Below are 20,792 nucleotides of genomic sequence, written 5' to 3' on the forward strand. Positions count from 1 at the left end.
GATGGAAACACTCCAGGCTTTGTGTTTTCTTTTTCATTCTGTCATTCCTCAAACTTGGTGTCTAACAGTGTGAAATCACTTTCCTGTGGGAACCTAGCATATGATAATAAAAAGCAATGGAGGGATAGACAGACAGCTCAGTGGTTAAGAGCACTGGCAGCTCTTGCAGAGGACCCCTGCCTGGCTCTGTTCCCAGCACTACATGGCAGCTCACAGATGTCTGTAACTCTGATTCAGGGGCTCCAAGTGGCCACTGGTGTGGGGACCAGACACTCAAGTGGTACCCAGACATATGTGCAGACAAATAGAGCTCATTTTTTGTGGTCGTTTTTGTTTGAGTCAGAGTCTCATATAGCCCAAGCTGCAGGAAATATCCTTGAACTCCTAACCCTCTGTTTCTACCTCCCTAGTGCCGGGATTGCAGGCATCACACCTGGCTGCAGCTCAGCTTTGTGCTTGAAACTGCAAAACCCACACGGGTGGGCAGTGAATGGCTCTGCGGGTAAAAGCACAAACCTGTAGACCTGTGGTCGATCTCCAGACGTCATGTAGAAAGCCAGATACGGCACATGCCCTTAATCCCAGCACTCAGGAGGCAGCGGCAGGCAGAGCTGTGAGTTCAAGGCCAGCCTGGTCTATAGAGTGAGTTCTAGGACAGCCAGAGCTATGTAGAGAAAATCCTGTCTCAAAAAAACAAAGAACAACAATAGCAAAGCCAGACACAGTGGTGGCTTGTGTCAGCACTCCTTTGAGGAAATGGGGGCAAGCAGGGACAGAGGCGACCAGGAGTTCACATACACAGCCCAGTGACAGAAACAAGAGAGACCCTGCCCCCAAAACAAGGTGAAAGGAGAAAACCAACTCTGATCTCCACACACATGCCATGACACACTTGTGGACACAGAATTTTTTTAAAAAGGGGTATGTGGTTGGGTAGAGATGGCTTAACAGTTAAGAATATGAGGGCAGGAGTTCAAATCCCAGCACTCCTGCAACAAATCAGATATCCCAAGAATGCCTGTAACCCAGCAACAAGGTGAGCGGAGGGAGGAAAATCTTTGGGGCTTGCTGACTTCTAAGCGGCAGAGAGAACTTGATCCCTAGGATCAGGGAGAGATCCTGTTTCAAAGTAATATGTGGATAATGATAGGTGAGGACACCCAATGTCCTCTTCTGGACTTCATGAGCATGCTTAGGCAACACCTCACACTATCATATGTATGTACACACAGACACATATACAATAAGTAAATATTTTTAAGATTTATTTATTTATTATGTATACAGTGTTTTGCCTGCATGTATGCCTGCATGCCGTAAGAGAGGGCACCAGATCTCATTATAAATGGTTGTGAGCCACCATGTGGTTGCTGGGAATTGAACTCAGGACCTCTGGAAGAACAGCCAGTGCTCTTAACCTCTGGGCCATCTCTCCAGCCCAAATATTTTTTAAAAGTCCACCAAACCTAGAGTCTATTGAGAGAGAATAGTCCATTTATGGTGGGGAAATTATGGCCACTGTTAAACATGCAAAATACTGGCCGTGTCTGTGGATGAGTGGGTGTTCACTTCTGAATGACTCCCCTTGATGAGTTTCCTCTGGCCCTGCCCCCTGTGTAGCCTCCTTGGGCTTCAATGAACAAGGTATGGCTCCTCTTGATGATGCTTAGAGAAATGAGTAGCTCATGTCACTTTGTTTAAGAACACTAAATATCACTGTAAGAGCTCTGAAGGCCCAGCTATAGTCTAGAACCAGAACTGAAGTGTTACAGGTTTGTTTGTTTTTTTTTTCCTTACCTTAACCCACTTTTATATTTATTCTCTCTAGGAACTTACTGGAATAACGTTGTTCCCCGAGGAACAGCTTCAGCTACAAAATGGGCCTTCGTGTTGGCTTCTCCTGCCCCTACCCAGGATGGTGAGTCAGTCTTAGCCTGTCTGAGAAACCTGGTGGACAAGTCTGTCAGCAGCTGAAAAGTCCAGACCGTCATCTGACTGTGGCCCTGTGGCTGTGGAGATGTGGCCTCATAGACCTTGAGATATGACCATGTTCTGCGCTAGCAGCCCTGTGAGCTAAACTGAGGGCTTTTAGTGGATAGGTGTGTTCAGGGGAGCCACTGAGGGGGAGCAAGGGTGGTAAGGCTGAATCTGAGATGGTGTCCTTTGGAAGGAGGTCCCATGCAGTGCGATCCTAGGAGCTGGCAGCAGATGACTCTCACTGTCAGTTTGCATGGCCATAACTTCCCAAGTTTCTTTTTCATTTCTTCTGGAGAATTCTGTCACCTCCAAGCAGCTTCCTTCTCCCATGCTTCTTGCTGCTGGCTCCCCTTTACCCTGTGAAGGTCTCATACCTCAGGCTTGTCTTATCCCTGCAGAGGTGGGGCTCCTGCTGCAGAGCCACCCAGTTAGCTGGGGACCGTAGGCAGGCAGGTGGCCTGTTTGGGAAGGAGCCAGAACCTCTTCCAGGGCTTTTGTGGAAGGTGAGAAATGAGAAAGTGCCGTGATACCTATGATGAAGAGGAAACAGTTTGATCCACTGAAGCCATCAGTTGCCCCAGCACTGAATAACTTGCTTCACTATAGTAAACACTTACCCACTGCACTATACTGATCACAGTCCTACCTGGAGTCTCATAAGATGGTAAGTTGTTTCCTGAGGCTGACCCAGCTGCTTTTGGTAGCAGCACCTGACCCTAGCTGGAGGGAGGTGGCCTGCAGCCTTCACTAATAGCATGCTGTGGCATGCACATGCACTACTTCCCTGGGGAGTTCCTGGCACTTCTGACTGACTCTTTGACTATTTTATCAAGATCTTTGTTTGTTTGTTTGTTGCGTTTCAAGACAGGGTCTCACCATGTAGCCCTGGCTGTCCTGGAACTTGCTGTGTAGACCAGGCTGGCCTGGAACTCAGAACTCAGAGATCCACCTGCCTCCACCTCCCGAGTGCTGGGACTAAAGGCCTGCACTGCCACTACCAGCCAAAGTTCTTAAATTTAAAAAAAAGGGGGGAGGGGGCTTGGAGAGATGGCTCCATGGTTAAGAGCACTGTATACTTTTCCAGAGGACATGGGTTTGAATCCCAGCGCCCTTATGGCAGCTCACAACTGTCTCAAATTCCAGTTCCAAGAGATACCTGTAATACCTTCTGCCCTCCATGGCATGGGTACCAGGTACACACATGATGCATGTATACATGCAGATAAAACATTCACATACATAAAATGAAAAGAAACAAATCTTAAAAAAAAAAAAAAAGCTCAAAGAAAAAGAATTCCAAAACATCTGGCCACAGTGTTAGATAATACTTTGCATTACACAGTGTAGCCAGGATTTCAATCCCCAAGGATGATTGGCATTTCAAACAGACACTGTTAACCTGAAAGTTCTGAACAGAGCACTGCAAGCATAACTCTTAAGGCCAAGGTAGGAGAAGGATTTCTGCCTTATTGAAGAGCAGCCCACTGCACACCCCATTAGCAGAGGAACTAGGGAAGCACCTTCCCAGGGACTGCTGGCCCCTCTCCTTCCTGGCTATTGGCAAGGTTGACAACCCTAATACTCTGTATTAAAAATACACTCTGAGTATTCCTTCATTCATATTCCTAGGCCACTACCCCAGCCATCTCGCCTTCATAATGTTTCATAGGCCCTGCTTTCTTTCCAGTTCTTTAAAATGTCTCAGGCTTGATCTCTCTGATGTCTGGTGGTGGCATTCCTTCTGGCCTCAAGGTATAACACAGCTACTGCAGCCTGTGAGCTCATGGTGAGTGTGCAGGCAGTGTCACCAGGAGAGGAAAGGCTGTGCTGTGCACTTAGGGCGGAGGCTCAGTGAGATAGAGTGTGATGACAAATGTGAACCTTCTCTGTAGGAAGCTCACTGTGGCTGTGCCAGAGCAGCAAGGACCTGTGCAGCATCAGTGCCCAGAGTGTGCAGTGCCGCCCCTCCACAGTGCAGTTGCCTCCCGACGCCGAGATGAGGACCTACGCTGCCTGCCAGGATGCATTGTGGGCCTTGGACAACCTCGGGCAGGTGTTCATCAGGACGCTTTCTAAGAGCTGCCCCACAGGCATGCACTGGACGAAACTGGACCTTTCCCAGCTAGGTATGGCCAGTGTGTGAGTGCTTCCCTCAGTATGGAAAGTGGGTTCTTCGGTGACAATTGTCAGTTGCTGGGTTTATAGCTCAATGGCCACTTATCCAGGTTAAATGAGCCTCTTAAATTTGGAGAGAGATTCACCTCTCTCCTTGCAGTTTGCACTGCTCAGAACCACAGGAACTGTGAGGTGTCCAGAAGGTGCCACTAAGATCTGCTTAAGATTATGGCACTAGGACAGCTGCCCTGTTCTCTCTCTGATCTTTAAATCTAAGATGGCACTTGTGTCCTGTGAGTGGATCAGTGCACACTGATCTATGTCTTGGCATCTGGAAGAATGCCCATCATGGGCTGCTGCACACACAGTTGTGTGGTATGGGTTTTCTTTCAGCTGGTTAAAGATGTACTATGCTGTTAGTAGCTACTTCTCTGTGAACTGTCCCAAGAGTTATAGTAGGCCTAGCCTATGGTGACATGTGGAAATATGTCATAGTCTAAGAGATGACAAAATGAGCTCACAATATTATATTCCCAGTTGACTCAGCAACTCAAGTGTGCTTTGTCTGATACTGGAGGCAGAGACTGTACCAGGCAGTTCCCAGGGCCAGAGTGAGCTTGAACTAGACATTGTTACACACTGGCAACCAGTATTTTGTGAATGTGAATAAGTGTTTAATGTATAATAACTCAACTACATGAGAAAGGGGTGGGGGAAGAGAGAAGGAAGGACTGCCTCCTACATTGACCTATACATACCACCACCTCTATAAAGTATGCTTTGCCCTAATGGGCCTGGGCCGGGCCAGTGCCTCTTAGCAACGGGGTTTCTACAAACTGCTAGAAGAGATAAGGCCCAGAGCATAACCCAGTCTGCTGTGAAAACTTGCTGTGCGGCACAGCTAGGAACTTCCACAGGAATTGAGATTATTTATGCCTTGGGCTTCAGACCCTGTCTTCCATATCTACCACTCATCTAGCTTTCCAAGGGCATTTGTTAGCCAGACAAGACTGCAGCTAGTTGTGGCCTGGGCATGGGTGCCAACTGAGCCTGTTGCCTGGCCTAGGAGTTCTTTCATCTGCCCAGAGACTCACTGGCCCTGAGCCTTTCTCCAGCAATCTCCACCAGACCATGGAGAGAGGCTGCTGGTATCTCTGAGAAAAGCCAGGCTTTAGTGTATATTCTCCTCACTACCAAACCTTGAGGGCTAGGGAAGTCTATGTTCATTCAGCTGGAAATGGAGCCATTTTCCCCAAATCAGTCCCTCTATGTGGTCATCCCACCAGTTGTCACCACATCCCAAATGACCCCAGCAAATCTCCTGTCTAAAGGTGAGATGTCTCTCATCCTGTTGTGGAAGACTCCTGAGCCTTTGGTTGTAGCACTGGCCTTTGGGCTAGTCGAGCATGCATTTGAACCACTTGACTTGCACTACCATATTGTGTACTGAAACCCTGCCTCTCTTCAGTCTGTATCCAGCTCTGTGCTTTCATTTGCTGTGTTATATGACTGATATATATATATATGCAGCATACATAAAGTATAAATATATAAAAGTAATAGACTCTTAGCAGCATTTTCTTAGCATCCTGAAATGATGGCTTCAGTCTAGCTGGTAGGTTTGGTGTTGGGGCAAGGGGATTACAGGGCTTATTGGGAAGGGGGTTGGCCATTATGCCAGAAGCCTTCACTTGTGCCATTCAGGACACTGAACTGCAGCTAGAGGCACTAGGCTGTCCTGTACTGCATTCTCTCCAGGTATGGCCTGTGTATCCAGTAGGGTCAAGAGATAATTTAAGCCAGGCATAGTGGCCCATGCCATTAATCCCAGCACACATAGAGAATTCTAGGCAAGCCAAGGCTACACAGTGAGACCATGTCTCAAAACAGAGTAAGAGAGAGATTAGGATTTTATTTCTTTTTTGTTTGTTTGTTTGTTTTTGTTTTTCCAGACAGGGTTTCTCTGTAGCTTTGGAGCCTGTCTTGGACTAGCTCTGTAGACCGGGCTGGCCTCGAACTCACAGAGATCCACCTGCCTCTGCCTCCCAAGTGCTGGGATTACAGGCGTGCGCAACCACCGCCCAGCGATTTTATTTCTTTATAAAGAATTACAGATGGTTATGGGTACTGGGAATTGAGCCTGTGGAAGAACAGCCAGTGCTTTTAATCACTGAACCATCTCTCCAGGCCCAAGAAATATTTTTAAATAGTTAAGGCTGACAAGAAGGCTCAGAAGGTAAAGGTTCTTGACACCACACCTGAGGCCCTGAGTTTGAAAGAGATAACCATCTCCTGCTGGTTGTCCTTTGACTTCTGCACATGTGTACCCACTCATAAAAGGAGTGCAGATTGTGAGCTTAGGTGAGTATCATCAGCCTAAAACCATCACATCCTTCTCCTTTTCACCCTTACAAACTATGTGATTGCCAAAACAGTAGCTGCATCTGCAATTCCTGAGGCACTAGTATTGCCAGTTCAAGGCCAGCCCAGACTACACTGATGTCTAAACAGCCACAGCAGCCAGGAAAAGGATTAAATTAAGAGACTTTTAAATGGCTGTCTATTGAACCTAGTTAAAGAGATGGAATATGGAATTTTACAGTGATTTATTATAATCCTGATTTGGGGAAGAAAACGTGCATCATTTAGCAAACATTTAAGATGCTCATAACATTTCATTTCCCATTATTCATAAATATACATGTCAGGCACTAGACCATTCAGCAAACTAATACAATTTGCAGTTTAATTCATCTGTTCGCAGAATGCATTGAAAACAGATTCAGTGTCAGTTGTGCCTTTGGGTAACAAATACTATTATATCATGCAATAATTTATGTGGAGAAGTTTTTTTTTTTTTTTTTTTTTTTTTGGTTTTTCGAGACAGGGTTTCTCTGTGTAGCTTTGCGCCTCTCCTGGAACTCACTCGGTAGTCCAGACTGGCCTCGAACTCACAGAGATCCACCTGGCTCTGCCTCCCGAGTGCTGGGATTAAAGGCGTGCGCCACCACCGCCCGGCGTGGAGAAGTATTTTATAACATAGAAAACAACAAGCAAATGCTACTATTATTCTGTACCACATACCTCAAAAGAGGGACACACACACACACACACACACACACACACACACACTTTTTAAAAAGCAATTTTAAGAAGAAAGTGTCAACCGGGCGGTGGTGGCACATACCTTTAATCCCAGCACTCAGGAGGCAGAGGCAGGCGGATCTCTGTGAGTTTGAGGCCAGCCTGGTCTACAGAGTGAGATCCAGGACAGGCTCCAAAACTACACAGAGAAAACGTCTCAAAAAAAAAAAGTGTCTTTTTGTGAAAAAAGTAACTAAAAGATGTTCTCCTTGATGAAGCAAATCAAATGGAGGTTGTCGGGGTGGGCGCCCCCTCAGTCACGAGCCCCAGACATCAGCAGCTTCAGAAGTTCCCGAGGAGCACATTGGAGCTGCAGCACTGTTCTGGGTGCTCTGCTCACAGCTGCACAACCTTGGCTACAGAGCAAGTGGAGGCTAGCCTGTGGGGTACATGAAGCGGCACTGCCTTTTTCTTTCTTCTCAGACAGGCTTTCTCTGTGTAACAGCCCTGGCTGTCCTGGAATTCACTCTGTTTTCGAGGCTGGCCTCGAACTCACAAAGATCTGCCTGCCTCTGCCTCCAGAATGCTGGGATTAAGAGCATGCGACACCACCACCTGGCTTTTCGTGAGACATTGTCTTAAAACAAACAAACAAAAACCTAAGTGTTAATAAGGATGTAAGCAACCACATTTCACATAACTCTGCTAGTAGGTATGTAAAATGGTACAACTTGGAGAAACTGGCATTCCCTTTCAAAGTGAGACTGCCAATCCTGATGACCTGATCCCATCCCTGGAACCACATGGTGAAGGGAAAGTTGTCTCTTACAAGTTGTCCTCTGACTTATGACTTACACGCATACACACACGGGAATGGAGGGGCTGGGGAGACGACTGGGGTCTGAGAGCTTGCTGCTCTTGTGAAGACCCAACTTCAGGTTTTAGTACCTGTGTCAGGGGGCTGGCTCACAGGCACTTCTAACTCCAGCTCCAGGGATCTGATGCCTCTGGTTTCCGCCAGCACGTACACTCACACAATCACACACAGCCTCTGTGTGTGTATGTGTGTGTGTGTCTGTCTGTCTGTCTGTCTGTCTCTCTCTCTCTCTCTCTATTTAAAATACAATAAAAAAAATCTAATAAAAACTTTTTAAAAAAAATCTAAGGCCGGCGGTGGTGGCGCACGCCTTTAATCCCAGCACTCGGGAGGCAGAGCCAGGCGGATCTCTGTGAGTTCGAGGCCAGCCTGGGCTACCAAGTGAGTTCCAGGAGAGGCGCAAAGCTACACAGAGAAACCCTGTCTCAAAAAACCAAAAAAAAAAAAAAAAAAAAACTAAAAAAGTGGGGTTGGGGATTTAGCTCAGTGGTAGAGGCCCTGGGTTCGGTCCTCAGCTCCAAAAAAGAAAAGAAAAGAAAAAAGAAAAAAATCTAAAAAAATTTAAAGTAAGATATTTAACCTATGTCCAGAGAGTTCTACTATATGGAAGAAAAAAAACAACCAGGGGCTGGAGAGGTAGCTAAGAGCACTGGCTGCTTGTCCAGAGGACCTGGGTTCAGCTCCCAACACTTGCATGGTGACTCCCAACACCTGTCACCACTTACAGGGGATTCACCTCCTTCTACCCTCTTCAGGCACTGCACACACAGTGTGTGCTTACATGCATACAGGCAAAACACACCCATAAAAATAATTTTAAAATCTTTGAAATAAAAGAAAAGTAATACATGTTTCTGCTCCCCTCACTCTCCTTTTGAGACCTGGCCTCACTGCAGTCCAGCTAGCTTTAAACAATTCCACTCCTCCAGCTCTCGAGACTGAGATTATAGGTGTGCACTGTCAGGCCTGGCTTGCCACAAGACAACAAAACTTAGACAAGAATGACTGGAGCAGTTTGGCTGGAATAGCAAAACACGGAAACGACTCAAATGTCCACCTGTAGGTAAATACAGAAACAAACTGTGGCGTTTGTGTGCAGTGCAATGATACTTAGCAACTGCTGCCTGAGGCTGCTTCCTGTGTAGCATGTGGACTTTGGTTCTGCCTGTGTGAACCCTAGAAGACTGAACTAATCTCTGGTGATAGAAGTCAGTTCAGGAGTCATCCTTGCCTACATTGCAAATTTGAGAGCAGCTTGGGATGCATGAGAACCTGGCCTCAAGCAGAGGCCATGGGCAGGGAGGGACCTGAGAAAATTCTTAGGGAGACAGAATGTTCTATATTTTGATGAGGTGTGGGTTGTGCTGGTAGAATAATTTGTCAAATCTGGACTTGAACCTGAACATCTATCTGTACATTTGTTGTTTATAGACTTGGAGGTCAGAGGTAGCTGGCCTGGGTTCAAACCTGCTGTCCCTCTTTGCTTCCTGGGTCAGCCACCTTCTGTCCTTTGTTCCAGGACCAATTTCCTAATTCCTCCAGTGCAAACCATGTGTCTGTCGTTGCTGTAAGATTGGAAATGAGGCTGTGAGAGACTGGCTGAGAGCCCATCTTGTAGTAGACATTAAGCAACTTGACAACTGCTCTTTTTAATTGCTAGACTATGTCAAATGTAACTTACGTTGTTTTCTTGAGGTGCTCTTTTTAATTGTTAGACTATATCAAATGTAACTTACGTTGTTTTCTTGAGGTGCGTTGTCAAACACTTTGCTGTTAAGCCACTCCCTTCCAGCTCAGTCTCTTTTCTTTTTAACTCCTTCCATTTCATTCCCTCTTATGGCTAGCAGCTAGTTTAATTAGCAAAGAGAAAGTGCAAAAATAAAAATGAAGAGCCAGGTGTGGTGGCTCAAGCCTGTAATCCCAGCACCCAGGAGACAGAGGCAGGTGGATCTCTGAGTTCAAGGCCATCCTGGTCTACAAAGCGAGTACCAGGATAGCCAAGGCTACATAGAGAAACCTTGTCTCAAAAATCCAAAATCAATAAATAAAGTAAAGGATCTTTAGGAAATTTATTCTTTTGTTTGTTTGTTTTTCCCATTTTTATTTATTTATTTATTATCAGCTTGATACAGTATAAATTCTTATCCTAATAGTGATCCAGCCTATTTGGTGTTCTGTAAGCTTCTTGTATCTTCATAGGTATTTCTTTCTTTAGGTTAGGAAAGTTTTCTTCTATGATTTTGTTGAATATATTTTCTGTGCCTTTGAGTTGGTATTCTTCTCCTTCTTCTATCCCTATTATTCTTAGGTTTGGTGTTTTCATGGTGTCCCAAATTTCTTGGACATTTTGTACTACGACTTTTTTGTCTTTAGTGTTTTCTTTGACTGACGAATCTATTTTCTCTATTGTGTCTTCAGTGTCAGAGATTCTCTGTTTCATCTCTTGCATTCGATGGGTTATGCTTGCTTCTGTAGTTCCTGTTCATTTAGTCAGGATTTCTGTTTCCAGCATTCCCTCAGTTTGTGTTTTCTTTATTGTCTCAATTTCAATTTTCAAATCTTGAATTGTTTCCTTCATCTGTTTAATTACTTTTTCTTGGCTTTGTTTGATTTCTTCCAATTTTTTGTTTGTTTTTTCTTCCATTTCTTTAAGGGAATTTTTTATTTCCTCTTTAATGGAGTTTTTCATTTCCTCTTTAAGGGTCTCTATCATCTTCGTAAAGTCATTCTTGGGATTGATTTCTTCTGTTTCTTCTGCCTTGGTAGAAGGTTCTTGCGGGTGTAGAATCACTAGGTTCTGATGGTGTCATATAGGTCTTTATGTTGTTGCCTGTATTTTTGCACTGGCGTCTACTCATCTCTTCCTCTGCTCAGTGTAGGCGGTGTCTGTGTCTGAAGGTGCCTCTCTTGTTCTAATTTTTAGTCTTGGTCCACTAGGAGTTCTTGGTTAAATCGGTGCTGTTGGGCTCTGTTTCTCCGGGAGCAGCTTAGTCCAGTCAGTGTTAGTGGGTTCTGTCTCAGGGAGCAGTTGTTCCCAGTGGGTGCAGGGTGTGCTTATGGCTCCAGTGGTTGTTAGGTTCGTAGGGGTTGGTGGGTTTTGGGGGGGGTTTTGTTTTGTTTTGTTTTGGTTTTGGTTTTTGGTTTTTTTTGGTGGGGGAGCAGGAAGAGGTAGCTGTCTGGTCCCTGGGAATCCGATGGGTAGGGCCTAGGGGCTAGAGACCTGATATGCCGGTCTGGAGATGGGGGCTTACCTGTTCCCAGTTGGTGTAGGGTAGGCTTATGATTCTGGTGATCTGGTTTGGTGGCTGGGCAACACCTTCTTTTGTGTTCTCAGGTCACGTTTTGCTCGTTTGTCTTCTCCTCAGCTGATCTTATTTCCTCAGACTTCGGACTGTAGGATTCTGAATCCTCTCCCGAATGGATCTCAGCTGAGCAGGTTGTTTAGTAGGGTAATCTCACCAACACCTCCAAATTGTTGGGTTTCGCAGGATTAGCAGCTGGGCCCTAGGTTGGCCTCAGACAGAGTGTTCAGATTCATTCTGGTCGTGTCCCACGGAGATGGCTCCTTCCCCGGGTGCTGGGATTAAAAGCGTCCCTGTTCCAAGCTCTTAATCTCCTTGTTTTCACTAACTCCTCCAGGAAATTTATTCTTAATTCTAGTAACTATGAGTCCCCTTTCCACGAATCCAGAATTTACTAGCAATGGTCACATGCTGGATGAAGTTAATGGGGGAACTCACATAGAGATGTTTATCCCAGGGCTTGATAACTCAGGGTACTGTGCTTGATGGCATCATGGCTCCTTAGCCAACAGCCTATACAAGATGCTCTGAGACGCCATACCCAATTTGGAAGGACAACCAGATAACACACACCAGCATTCAACTGCAGATGTAGCCTCTTGTCTTCCTCTGAAATAGTTTATACACCTGAAAGATCAAATTTTTTTTCGTTTTTTTTCAAGACAGGGATTCTCTGTATAGTTTTGGTGCTTGTCCTGGATCTCGCTCTGTAGACCAGGCTGGCCTTGAACACACAGAGATCCGCTTGGCTCTGCCTCCTGAGTGCTGGGATTAAAGGTGTGTGCCACTGCCACCTGGTGAAAGATGAGTCTTTTGACAAAATAATTGTAGTACATGTTGTTTCTCTGCAGGAAATGTAAGACTGACCAGCTTAGCATGTGGAAATCAGCATATCTGGGCCTGTGACTCCAAGGGTGGAGTTTACTTCCGTGTTGGAACCCAGCCTCTGAATCCCAGTCTGATGCTTCCAGCCTGGATCATGATTGAGCCACCTGTCCAGGTAAGCAAAGCTGACTGGACAGAACTGGCTTCCTAGTAAGCGGGAAACTGTGAGGGTGCCTCCCAAGGGTGCATGGAGAGGTGCCCTGCCAGTACTCGAGAGCCAGACAGGCTATTTGAGGTTATCAGGGCCAGCACAAGTTTTCTCCCTGTTAAATAAAAATCAAAGCCGGGCGGTGGTGGCGCACGCCTTTAATCCCAGCACTGGGGAGGCAGAGCCAGGCGGATCTCTGTGAGTTCGAGGCCAGCCTGGTCTACAGAGTGAGATCCAGAACAGGCACCAAAACAACACGGAGAAACCCTGTCTCTAAAAACCACAAAAAAAAAAAAAATAGACTTGTCACCAAATGAAAATTATCTTTTTAAAAAAAACTAAACACTATTCAAAAATACAAAGAAGAAAGTAAAATTTGCATGAAGTGTTGCCATGGAGATATCTGTTCTCAGTGAGTTTTGTTGTTTTTCCTGGCAATACTGAAGACCGAACCTAGGGCCTCACAAATGCCAAGCAGGTACTCTATTCTGAGCTGCAGCCGTGGTCCTGTTATTAGTGTTCTGTGAGTGCCTTTCCTAGCCTTACGATCTTTCGTTTCCCAGGTTAGTGGAGCATTTGCTTATGCTCTGCCTATGCCTGTGCACACGTGTGGGGATTCAATTCCAGCACTGCCATATCCCAAAATCTACTTCCTGGCTCCTGTGGAATTTCAGTTTATACTGTGTTCTGACATGGATTTTTGTTAGTTCCTCCCAAAGACCTAAATAGGCTTGGTCCATGTACTAAGTATTTCTCTTTTTTTTTTTTTTTTTTGGTTTTTCGAGACAGGGTTTCTCTGTGTAGCTTTGCGCCTTTCCTGGAACTCACTTGGTAGTCCAGGCTGGCCTCGAACTCACAGAGATCCGCCTGGCTCTGCCTCCCGAGTGCTGGGATTAAAGGCGTGCGCCACCACCGCCCGGCTATTTCTCTTAAACTGTATGAGGAAAGATAGCTCAGTGGTTAAGAGCACTGGCTGCTCTGTTGGAGGACCAGGGCTTAATTCCCAGTATCCACATGGTGAATTATTAACCATCCTTAACTCCAGTTTAAGGGGATCCAGTGTCCTTTTCTGGCAGCAGGCACACATGGGTACACAGACGTACATGCAAACAAAACACCTTATACACATAAAAACACATAATTAAACAAACAAACATAGGTCGGGCAGTGGTGGCACACACCTTTAATCCTAGCACTCGGAAGGCAGAGGCAGGTGGATCTCTGTGAGTTTGAGTCCAATGTGGTCTACAGAGTGAGTTCCAGGACTGCCAGGGATACACAGAGAAACCCTGTCTTGAAAAAAAAAAAAAAAAAAAAAAAAACTTTATGTGAGGGGCCATGACATCTCCAGAGTTATTTCCTCAGACTCCTACTCATCCCTGCTTTGTGACTTTGTTGGAAAAGATATGAAGTTTCCTCATATAGTAGGACCAGGGGCAAGGCAGACGTCCTTATGGAGGCAGGAATCTAGAGTAGTCGCGGTTGCCTACATCCTGGGGGTCCTGCAGCCATCAGGTTAAACAGGATGCCCTGAGCTCTGAACTTGCTCCGTGTGCAGCAGCACACTGACTGCAGGACTGTCGGGTTGGTTGGCGCAGGCCTGATGGAGAGGGATACTCACTGCTGCACTTGCTTGTCCCCTGAGTGCAGGCAGTCAGCTTCTTTGTTCTTGACATCCCAGCCTGCATCCAGGTGGACTCCTTTCCACCTCATTGTCAACACATTCTTTTTTTCTTTTTCTTACTAAGGACTTTATATTATCTAAAGTTATTATTCAGCCAGGCCTGATAGTGCAGGCTTGTAACCCTAGCTACTTGGGAGACTGAGGCAGGAGGGTCTCAAATTCAAGAATTGCCTTGGCCACAGAGTGAGAGTATCACTGGGGACAACTTGAATAAGATCCAGTCTCAAAAGCCAAAAGGCCAGGTATACTAATCCTAGCACTTGGGGAGGTAGGCGTAAAGGAGTTGAAGATCATCCTCAGCTACTACATACTGAGTTCAAGGCCAGCCTGGCTAAATGGGGCTTTGTATCAAAGAACCAAAAAGGAAAAAAAAAAGATGCTAGGTGTGTTAGTACACACTTTTAATCCCAGCACTCAGGAGGTAGACAGGTGGATCTGTATAATTGCCAGGCTAGCAATTATATAGTTCCAGGACAGCCAGGTGTACATATAGCTTGTCTCAATAAAAAATAAAGGAAAAGAGAAGTTAAAATCCACATACCATAAAACTTACTCTTTCTAGTATACTGTATAGGATACCAAACAATGATTTTTAATTCTTCACTAAGTTGTGCGTCACCACTGCCCAATCCTAGAACATTTTCATCATCCCGAGAGCAGACCCTGTTCACCCTCAGAACCCTCAAGCCCCTAAGCCTATCACTGCCACTGATCACTTCCTATTTCCCTAGTCTGTACATTGCATAGAAATGGAATCCTACTAAGTATATAGCCTTTTTTTTGGTATGTGTGTTTATTTTTGGTTTTGTTTTTCTTTTTTGAGACAATGTCTCTCCATGCAGCCCTGGCTGTCCTGGAACTTGCTTTGAAGACCAGGCTGGCCTCAAACTCAGAGATCTGCCTGCCTCTGTCTCCTGAGTGCTGGGATTTAAAGGCATGTGCCACCATGCTCAGCAATATATGGCCTCAGACATCTTTCAGTGGATATCATAAGAATTCTTTCATGTTTTAGCACTCATCATTTCTTCATTCATTTTTTTTTTTTTTTTTTTTGGTTTTTTCGAGACAGGGTTTCTCTGTGTAGCTTTGCGCCTTTTCCTGGAACTCACTTGGTAGCCCAGGCTGGCCTCGAACTCACAGAGATCCGCCTGGCTCTGCCTCCCGAGTGCTGGGATTAAAGGCGTGCACCACCACCGCCCGGCTTCTTCATTCATTTTTATGACCTAGTAATACTCCATCAGTAGAGACCACAGTTCATCCATGCCTCAGTTCTAGGTGTTGGCTTGTTTCCACTTTCGGGCTACTGTGGAAGCTCCCACCAACATTTGTGTGCACATCTTAGGGAGGTACATTTCAGTTCTGCAGGGTCCTCTGGTGAAGGTCCCCTGGTGTCCTGTAGGATGGCTCACTATTTAAGGAATGGGAACTTCTGTTTGCTGCAGTGAGTCTTCTGTTTTGCATTCTGCCAGCATAATGTGAGGGTTTCAGTTTCTCTACATACTGGCCCCCCAAAAATTTTTTTCTCATTTCTTTGTATCCTTAGTACATGTGAAATGAGTGAGGTTTGTTTGCTTGTGATGAGGTCTCACTAGCAGGTCTGGGACACTGTACATGAACTAGGCTTACCCCTAACTTGTACCAATAGAAGAACAGGCATGTGCCACACCTGCCGCTTTCTTCCTCTTGGTTTCTGGGGTATTTCATTACTGCAGCAAAACAAGTCCAGTGACCACAAATTGAACTACACCATTCCTGGGATAGATCATATGCCACGATTATATATATGTAACCCTCTGTGTGTGTTGTTTATGCTGTTAGATTAGGTTTGGTTCGCTGTTTGTTTACTATTGAGGAGTTTGTGTCCATATTCCTGAGGAATGTTGATCTTTGACCTCCTGTTCTTGTCATGAGTTTATGTAGTTTTGGTGTCAGGATAATGCTGACCTCTAAAATGCATGTGGTGTAGGCACACTGGAGGCATAGTTTAGTAGTAGAGCTTCTACTCAGCATGCATTAGGCCCTGGCTTAAAAAAATAGACATTATTGTTGAAATACTCCTCTTGTCTTTGGAAGAATTTATGAAGGATTGGTGTGAAGTAGTTTTTAAGCATTTGTTAGAATTTATCAGGGTTGTCATATTAGGTTGGACTAATATGACTTTTTTGTATTTTGTTGTTGTTGTTCTCTGTTTGAGAAAGAATCTCACTGCGTAGAATAGGCTGGCCTCAAACTCAAGAGATCAGTCTGCCTCTGCTTTCAGAATGCTAAGGTTAGAGGAGTGTACCATTGCACTCAGCTTGTCTTTTTAAGATTTTTATTTATGTATCTATGTGAGTGTATACCATGTGTGTGCCCACAGAGGTCAGAAGGAGCCATGCGATCTCCTGATGCTCCAGTGACAGGTGGTTGTGAGCTGGGTCAACACCAGCATGGGTGTTGAAGTTCAAACTCAGGTTCTGGGCTTGTTTTTATGAGCAGTTCTTTTTGTGGTGTTGTTATTGTTCAGTTTTTATTTTATTTATTATTATTATTGTGAGTGTATGGGTGTGTGTGTGTGCGCATGCGTGCGTGTGCCGTGATGGGCTGTGGAGATCAGAGGACAACTTGGCACTGTTGACCTCACCTGCTCAGGTCATCGGGCTTGTGCAGCCAGCACTATTTCCTGCTGAGCCTTCTCTCAGGCCTGCTGTCAGCACTGACTCGGTCTCTTTACTCTTTACATCTGGTCTCGTCTTGTTCAGATGGAGCGATTCCTTCTTCATCATTTGTTCATCTGTGTCATCTAATGGATTAGCATCCAGTTTCCATAGAGTACCCTCTGATCCTTTTACTTCTGTAAGACTGTGGTAAGACCCTCTTTAGTTCTGGTTTTAATAATTCAGTTCCTTTTTTCTTTTTTGTGTGGTGTGTGTGTACTTTAATGCACATGAACATGTGCTTGCACACTGTACATGAGGAGGTCTGATGGCCTTCTACCTTGTTTGAGGCAGGGTCTCTTGTTCACCACTATGTACAGCAGGCTAACTCTCCTGTCTCTGCCTCCATCTCTCCATGGAGAGCTAGGATTATAGATGTACACACCCACCTCTGACTGTGTGGGCTCTGGGGTCAACTTCATCATGTTTTCAAAGTCCCCTCTTTGGTTTTATTGATTTTCTATATTGTTTTCTTATATTTTATGTATTTCTATTCTAATCCTTCTCATTTCATCCTCACATTCTTTTCTTTTTTTTTTTTTTTTTTTAGTTTTTGTGAGACAGGGTTTCTCTGTGTAACTTTGTGCCTTTCCTGGAACTCGCTTTGTAGACCAGGCTGGGCTCGAACTCACAGAGATCAACCTGCCTCTGCCTCCCAAGTGCTGGGATTAAAGGCATGCGCCACCACCGCCCGGCTTTCTTCCTCACATTCTTGTGTACAGTGCTTTGCTTCATAGTGATATCCCACTGATAGGTCTGGACTGTATTTATTGCAGTTATGCATTTTTGAAGACATGTGATGACAATGGACTATATGTAGGGCTTTGGCACATAGCAATGGTCATGGGAAGTAAAGAGCTAGACTACAAGTTACGGTGGTGAAGACCCTGTCCACAGCCTCTGCCATAGGAACCTCTCTGCACGCTGGACATGGGGGAGCTGGACAGCATGAGCACTTGGGCACCTGGCAATACTGTTGCAGCAGGGACTGTGTCAAATCACAAACTTGTGTTCCTGTCTCCATCTAGATTCCACAATCACCTCAAGAAAGCAAAACTAAAATGAGGGGGAAACGCTTTAATCTGAGTGATTGAAGGTCTGACTGTAGTGATGAACAGCTTGACCCAGGAAAACACCAGAATCGAATAAAGTCACATGAAGGAACCTCAAAACTGTGCTCTGAATAAAGCAGCGACTGTTAAATGGCCATTAAACATTAACGCCTTCAGTGGTTCTGCTGAAGAGAGCTCTACTTTCTCATTTTGTACACTCTAATATGTTGTAGAAGAAATTCCCTATGCCTGGGAATTTGTAAATGCACATGCTTTCTCATTGGTTCCTAAGGGAAGCAGAAGCCAGAGGAAATTCTCCCTACTTTGTAAGGAAGGGGTTTTGCTTAGAACAGTTTAACAGCCTGTCTACTGGGACCCACTCCTGCTCCTCATAACTGCCCCTACAAGGCTCCTGGTGGATTCCTTAGCACCCTAGGGCTGACTGTGTCATTTCTAAGGTTAGAGGCAACAATGAGCTATTACAGGTGGTCTCCTTGTACCAGCCTAAATGCTTTAACCACGTACGTCCTCCATGGCAACCCAAAAAGGCAGTTACTCCTGCCCCTTCCTCCTTTTGTGTGGTTCACTGGTTTTCTTTTTTTCCCCGTATGTGATTATATATCATATTACACTAATATTTACTTATTTATTTATTTATTTAATGCCGAATGCCGTTTATTGAAGGAGGAGGTCTTAAATACAGACTTACATCACAATGGGAGAATCCCGGAGGGCAGAAGTTCGCTACCGATGTTTTACAATTTTGCATCTAAGCTGTTAATGCCCATTATGCAGGATACATAGACAAGGAACTTCCCTTAAGCATTCAGGAGATTCAGGAGGGTGGAACCCAGCAAGGAATTAGCATAGGGAGGATATCAAGGTCAAGGTCAGCAAGTAAGGCAACAGTTACCCAAAACGGAGGCCAGGGCCCTATAGGTCCCCCTTTTACTAAAAAATGAGCTTCTGACTTAGGTTTCGTGGGACGTCAGCGGGTCACCTTACCCGTCATGGAGATACCTGCCCAGGTCACACACGCTCTCTGTCTTAGGTTGGTGAGCATCCCCCAGGAATTACCGGTCTCTGAATACTCATTATCATACAGGCTCAATCGTGTGTGAGCTGCAGAATTAACTGTTGCCAAAGATCTCAAAGTGGCGCTGGGCTTGCAATCTGTGTATTCGACACAGAAAAGACCAACAGAAGTCCTAACCCACCCATAGCCAGTAGGCTAAAGGCAACTGAGCCATTCCCTTCCTTAACGAGTCTTACTGCAAATTGGAGTCCTTGTAAGATGGTATCCCAAAAGCAAATGGAACTTGAGTTTATGAATTTATAATTTTCAAAGCCAATCAAAATGTATATAACTATTGAATTAAATTTATCATGACCAATAGAATGAAAGATTAACTAATTGTGGTAGCTACTTTTGCTGCCAGGGTCTCCACTGTGCTAGCTGTAGTAAGCAATTATGAAATGGTAATCCCAGAAACAGTAGCAGTGGTGGCCGCCACTACTGCTATAACAGCAACAACAGCAGCAGCGATGTCAAATTATCTTCTGGAGCGTGTGGGCATCCACTGGCATGGACACCACTCCAGGAACATGAACCGCCAAGACCCATTTTTCTTGATCCCAGCACGACTTAAACTGGCAGCTCTGCAAAAGAACAACTAAGAACCATGAAGAAAAACAGGCAGCTCACACGGAGCATAACTAATGGTCTTATAATGGCTATATTCAGGCTCATAAATTTTAAGGTATCTTCAAAGGGGGGCTAAATGAATTTCAGGAGGCCAATAAATGTTGCACAGAGCCACTCCTGAAAAGTAGGTACTACAACTGGTTGGTTTTTTAAAGACAGGGTTTCGTGTCATATAGGCTGATCTCGAATTTACTATGTAGCCAAAGATAACTTTGAACTCCTGGTCCTCCAGCCTTTGCATCTGAGTGGTGAGATTACAGGTTTGTGCTACCATGCCTAGGTTTTTGTCTTGTTAAGACACAGCCTCCATATTTTGCCAAGGTTGACCTTGAATTTGTAGTGATCTTCCAAGTGCTGGGATTACAGGGAACAGAGAAGAAGGCTCAGAGTGGTTCAGGAAGTTGCCTGAGACCTTATCTCTAGTAGGTGGTGTAGGGTTGACCTAGACCCTTGGCCCAAGATGGAGTCACCTAATACACCAAGATTTATGATCCATGTGGGACCCAGCCATGTTGGGAAAATGGAAACTGAACATTCTCCACTTCCCAGAAGTCTCCTGACCACTTGTCTCAGGACAGCCTAACCACAACTACGTACTTACACACACACACACACACACACACACAGAGCCTGGCTCACTGCAGTCCCTTTGCCTGCAGTGGTTCCTTCTTCCTTATGCTCTCCCACCACACTGCTTCCCAACTGAATACACCCTATAAACCCAAACTCCTCCTGAGGACAGCCCAGCAGTTCATACTCTGAGTAAAGCTTCGCCTTTCTGCCTCAGTGAGCTCTGGTAGTCTGGTTCTCTCTAAGCCACACAGGTGGCCAAACTGGACTATAGACATGGGTGTGTGGCACCTGGTTTGGCTCCTTCCTGTGGCTCTGGGGTCCTAGACCTGTGCGAGGACACTGACTTGGGAGCCGTGAGGCGGCCATGATGTTTGTATTGAGGTCACTGACATCACTCACAGGTTAGTGATGAAACCAACAGATTTTTCCACAAATGGCCCTGAAAAAGTAAGTTCGGGGGGAAAAGATTGGTGAGGAGTCAGTAAAAAGATCCAAAAGTCGCCAGGCGGTGGTGGCGCACGCCTTTAATCCCAGCACTCTGGAGGCAGAGCCAGGTGGATCTCTGTGAGTTCGAGACCAGCCTGGGCTACCAAGTGAGTTCCAGGAAAAGGCGCAAAGCTACACAGAGAAACCCTGTCTCGAAAAACCAAAAAAAAAAAAAAAAAAAAAAAGATCCAAAAGTCAGGAGGACTTT

At 45.3% G+C, this 20,792-nt stretch overlaps 1 protein-coding gene across 6 annotated transcripts in view; it reads left to right on the forward strand.

Moving 5' to 3' along the window:
- Positions 1 to 20,792, forward strand: part of Tecpr2 (tectonin beta-propeller repeat containing 2) — a 105,261-nt gene that overhangs the window by 67,702 nt on the left and 16,767 nt on the right. For all 6 annotated transcript variants that reach the window (XM_052738990.1, XM_052738994.1, XM_052738993.1 and 3 more), the window contains 3 exons: positions 1,829 to 1,918; positions 3,870 to 4,103; positions 12,207 to 12,355. In XM_052738990.1, coding sequence (XP_052594950.1) covers positions 1,829 to 1,918; positions 3,870 to 4,103; positions 12,207 to 12,355 — 473 coding nt within the window. The remainder of the gene's footprint in view (positions 1 to 1,828; positions 1,919 to 3,869; positions 4,104 to 12,206; positions 12,356 to 20,792) is intronic.

The sequence above is a fragment of the Peromyscus californicus genome, unplaced genomic scaffold (assembly GCF_007827085.1).
Source record: "Peromyscus californicus insignis strain IS unplaced genomic scaffold, ASM782708v3 Scaffold_15__1_contigs__length_86483966, whole genome shotgun sequence".
Taxonomy (NCBI): domain Eukaryota; kingdom Metazoa; phylum Chordata; class Mammalia; order Rodentia; family Cricetidae; genus Peromyscus; species Peromyscus californicus.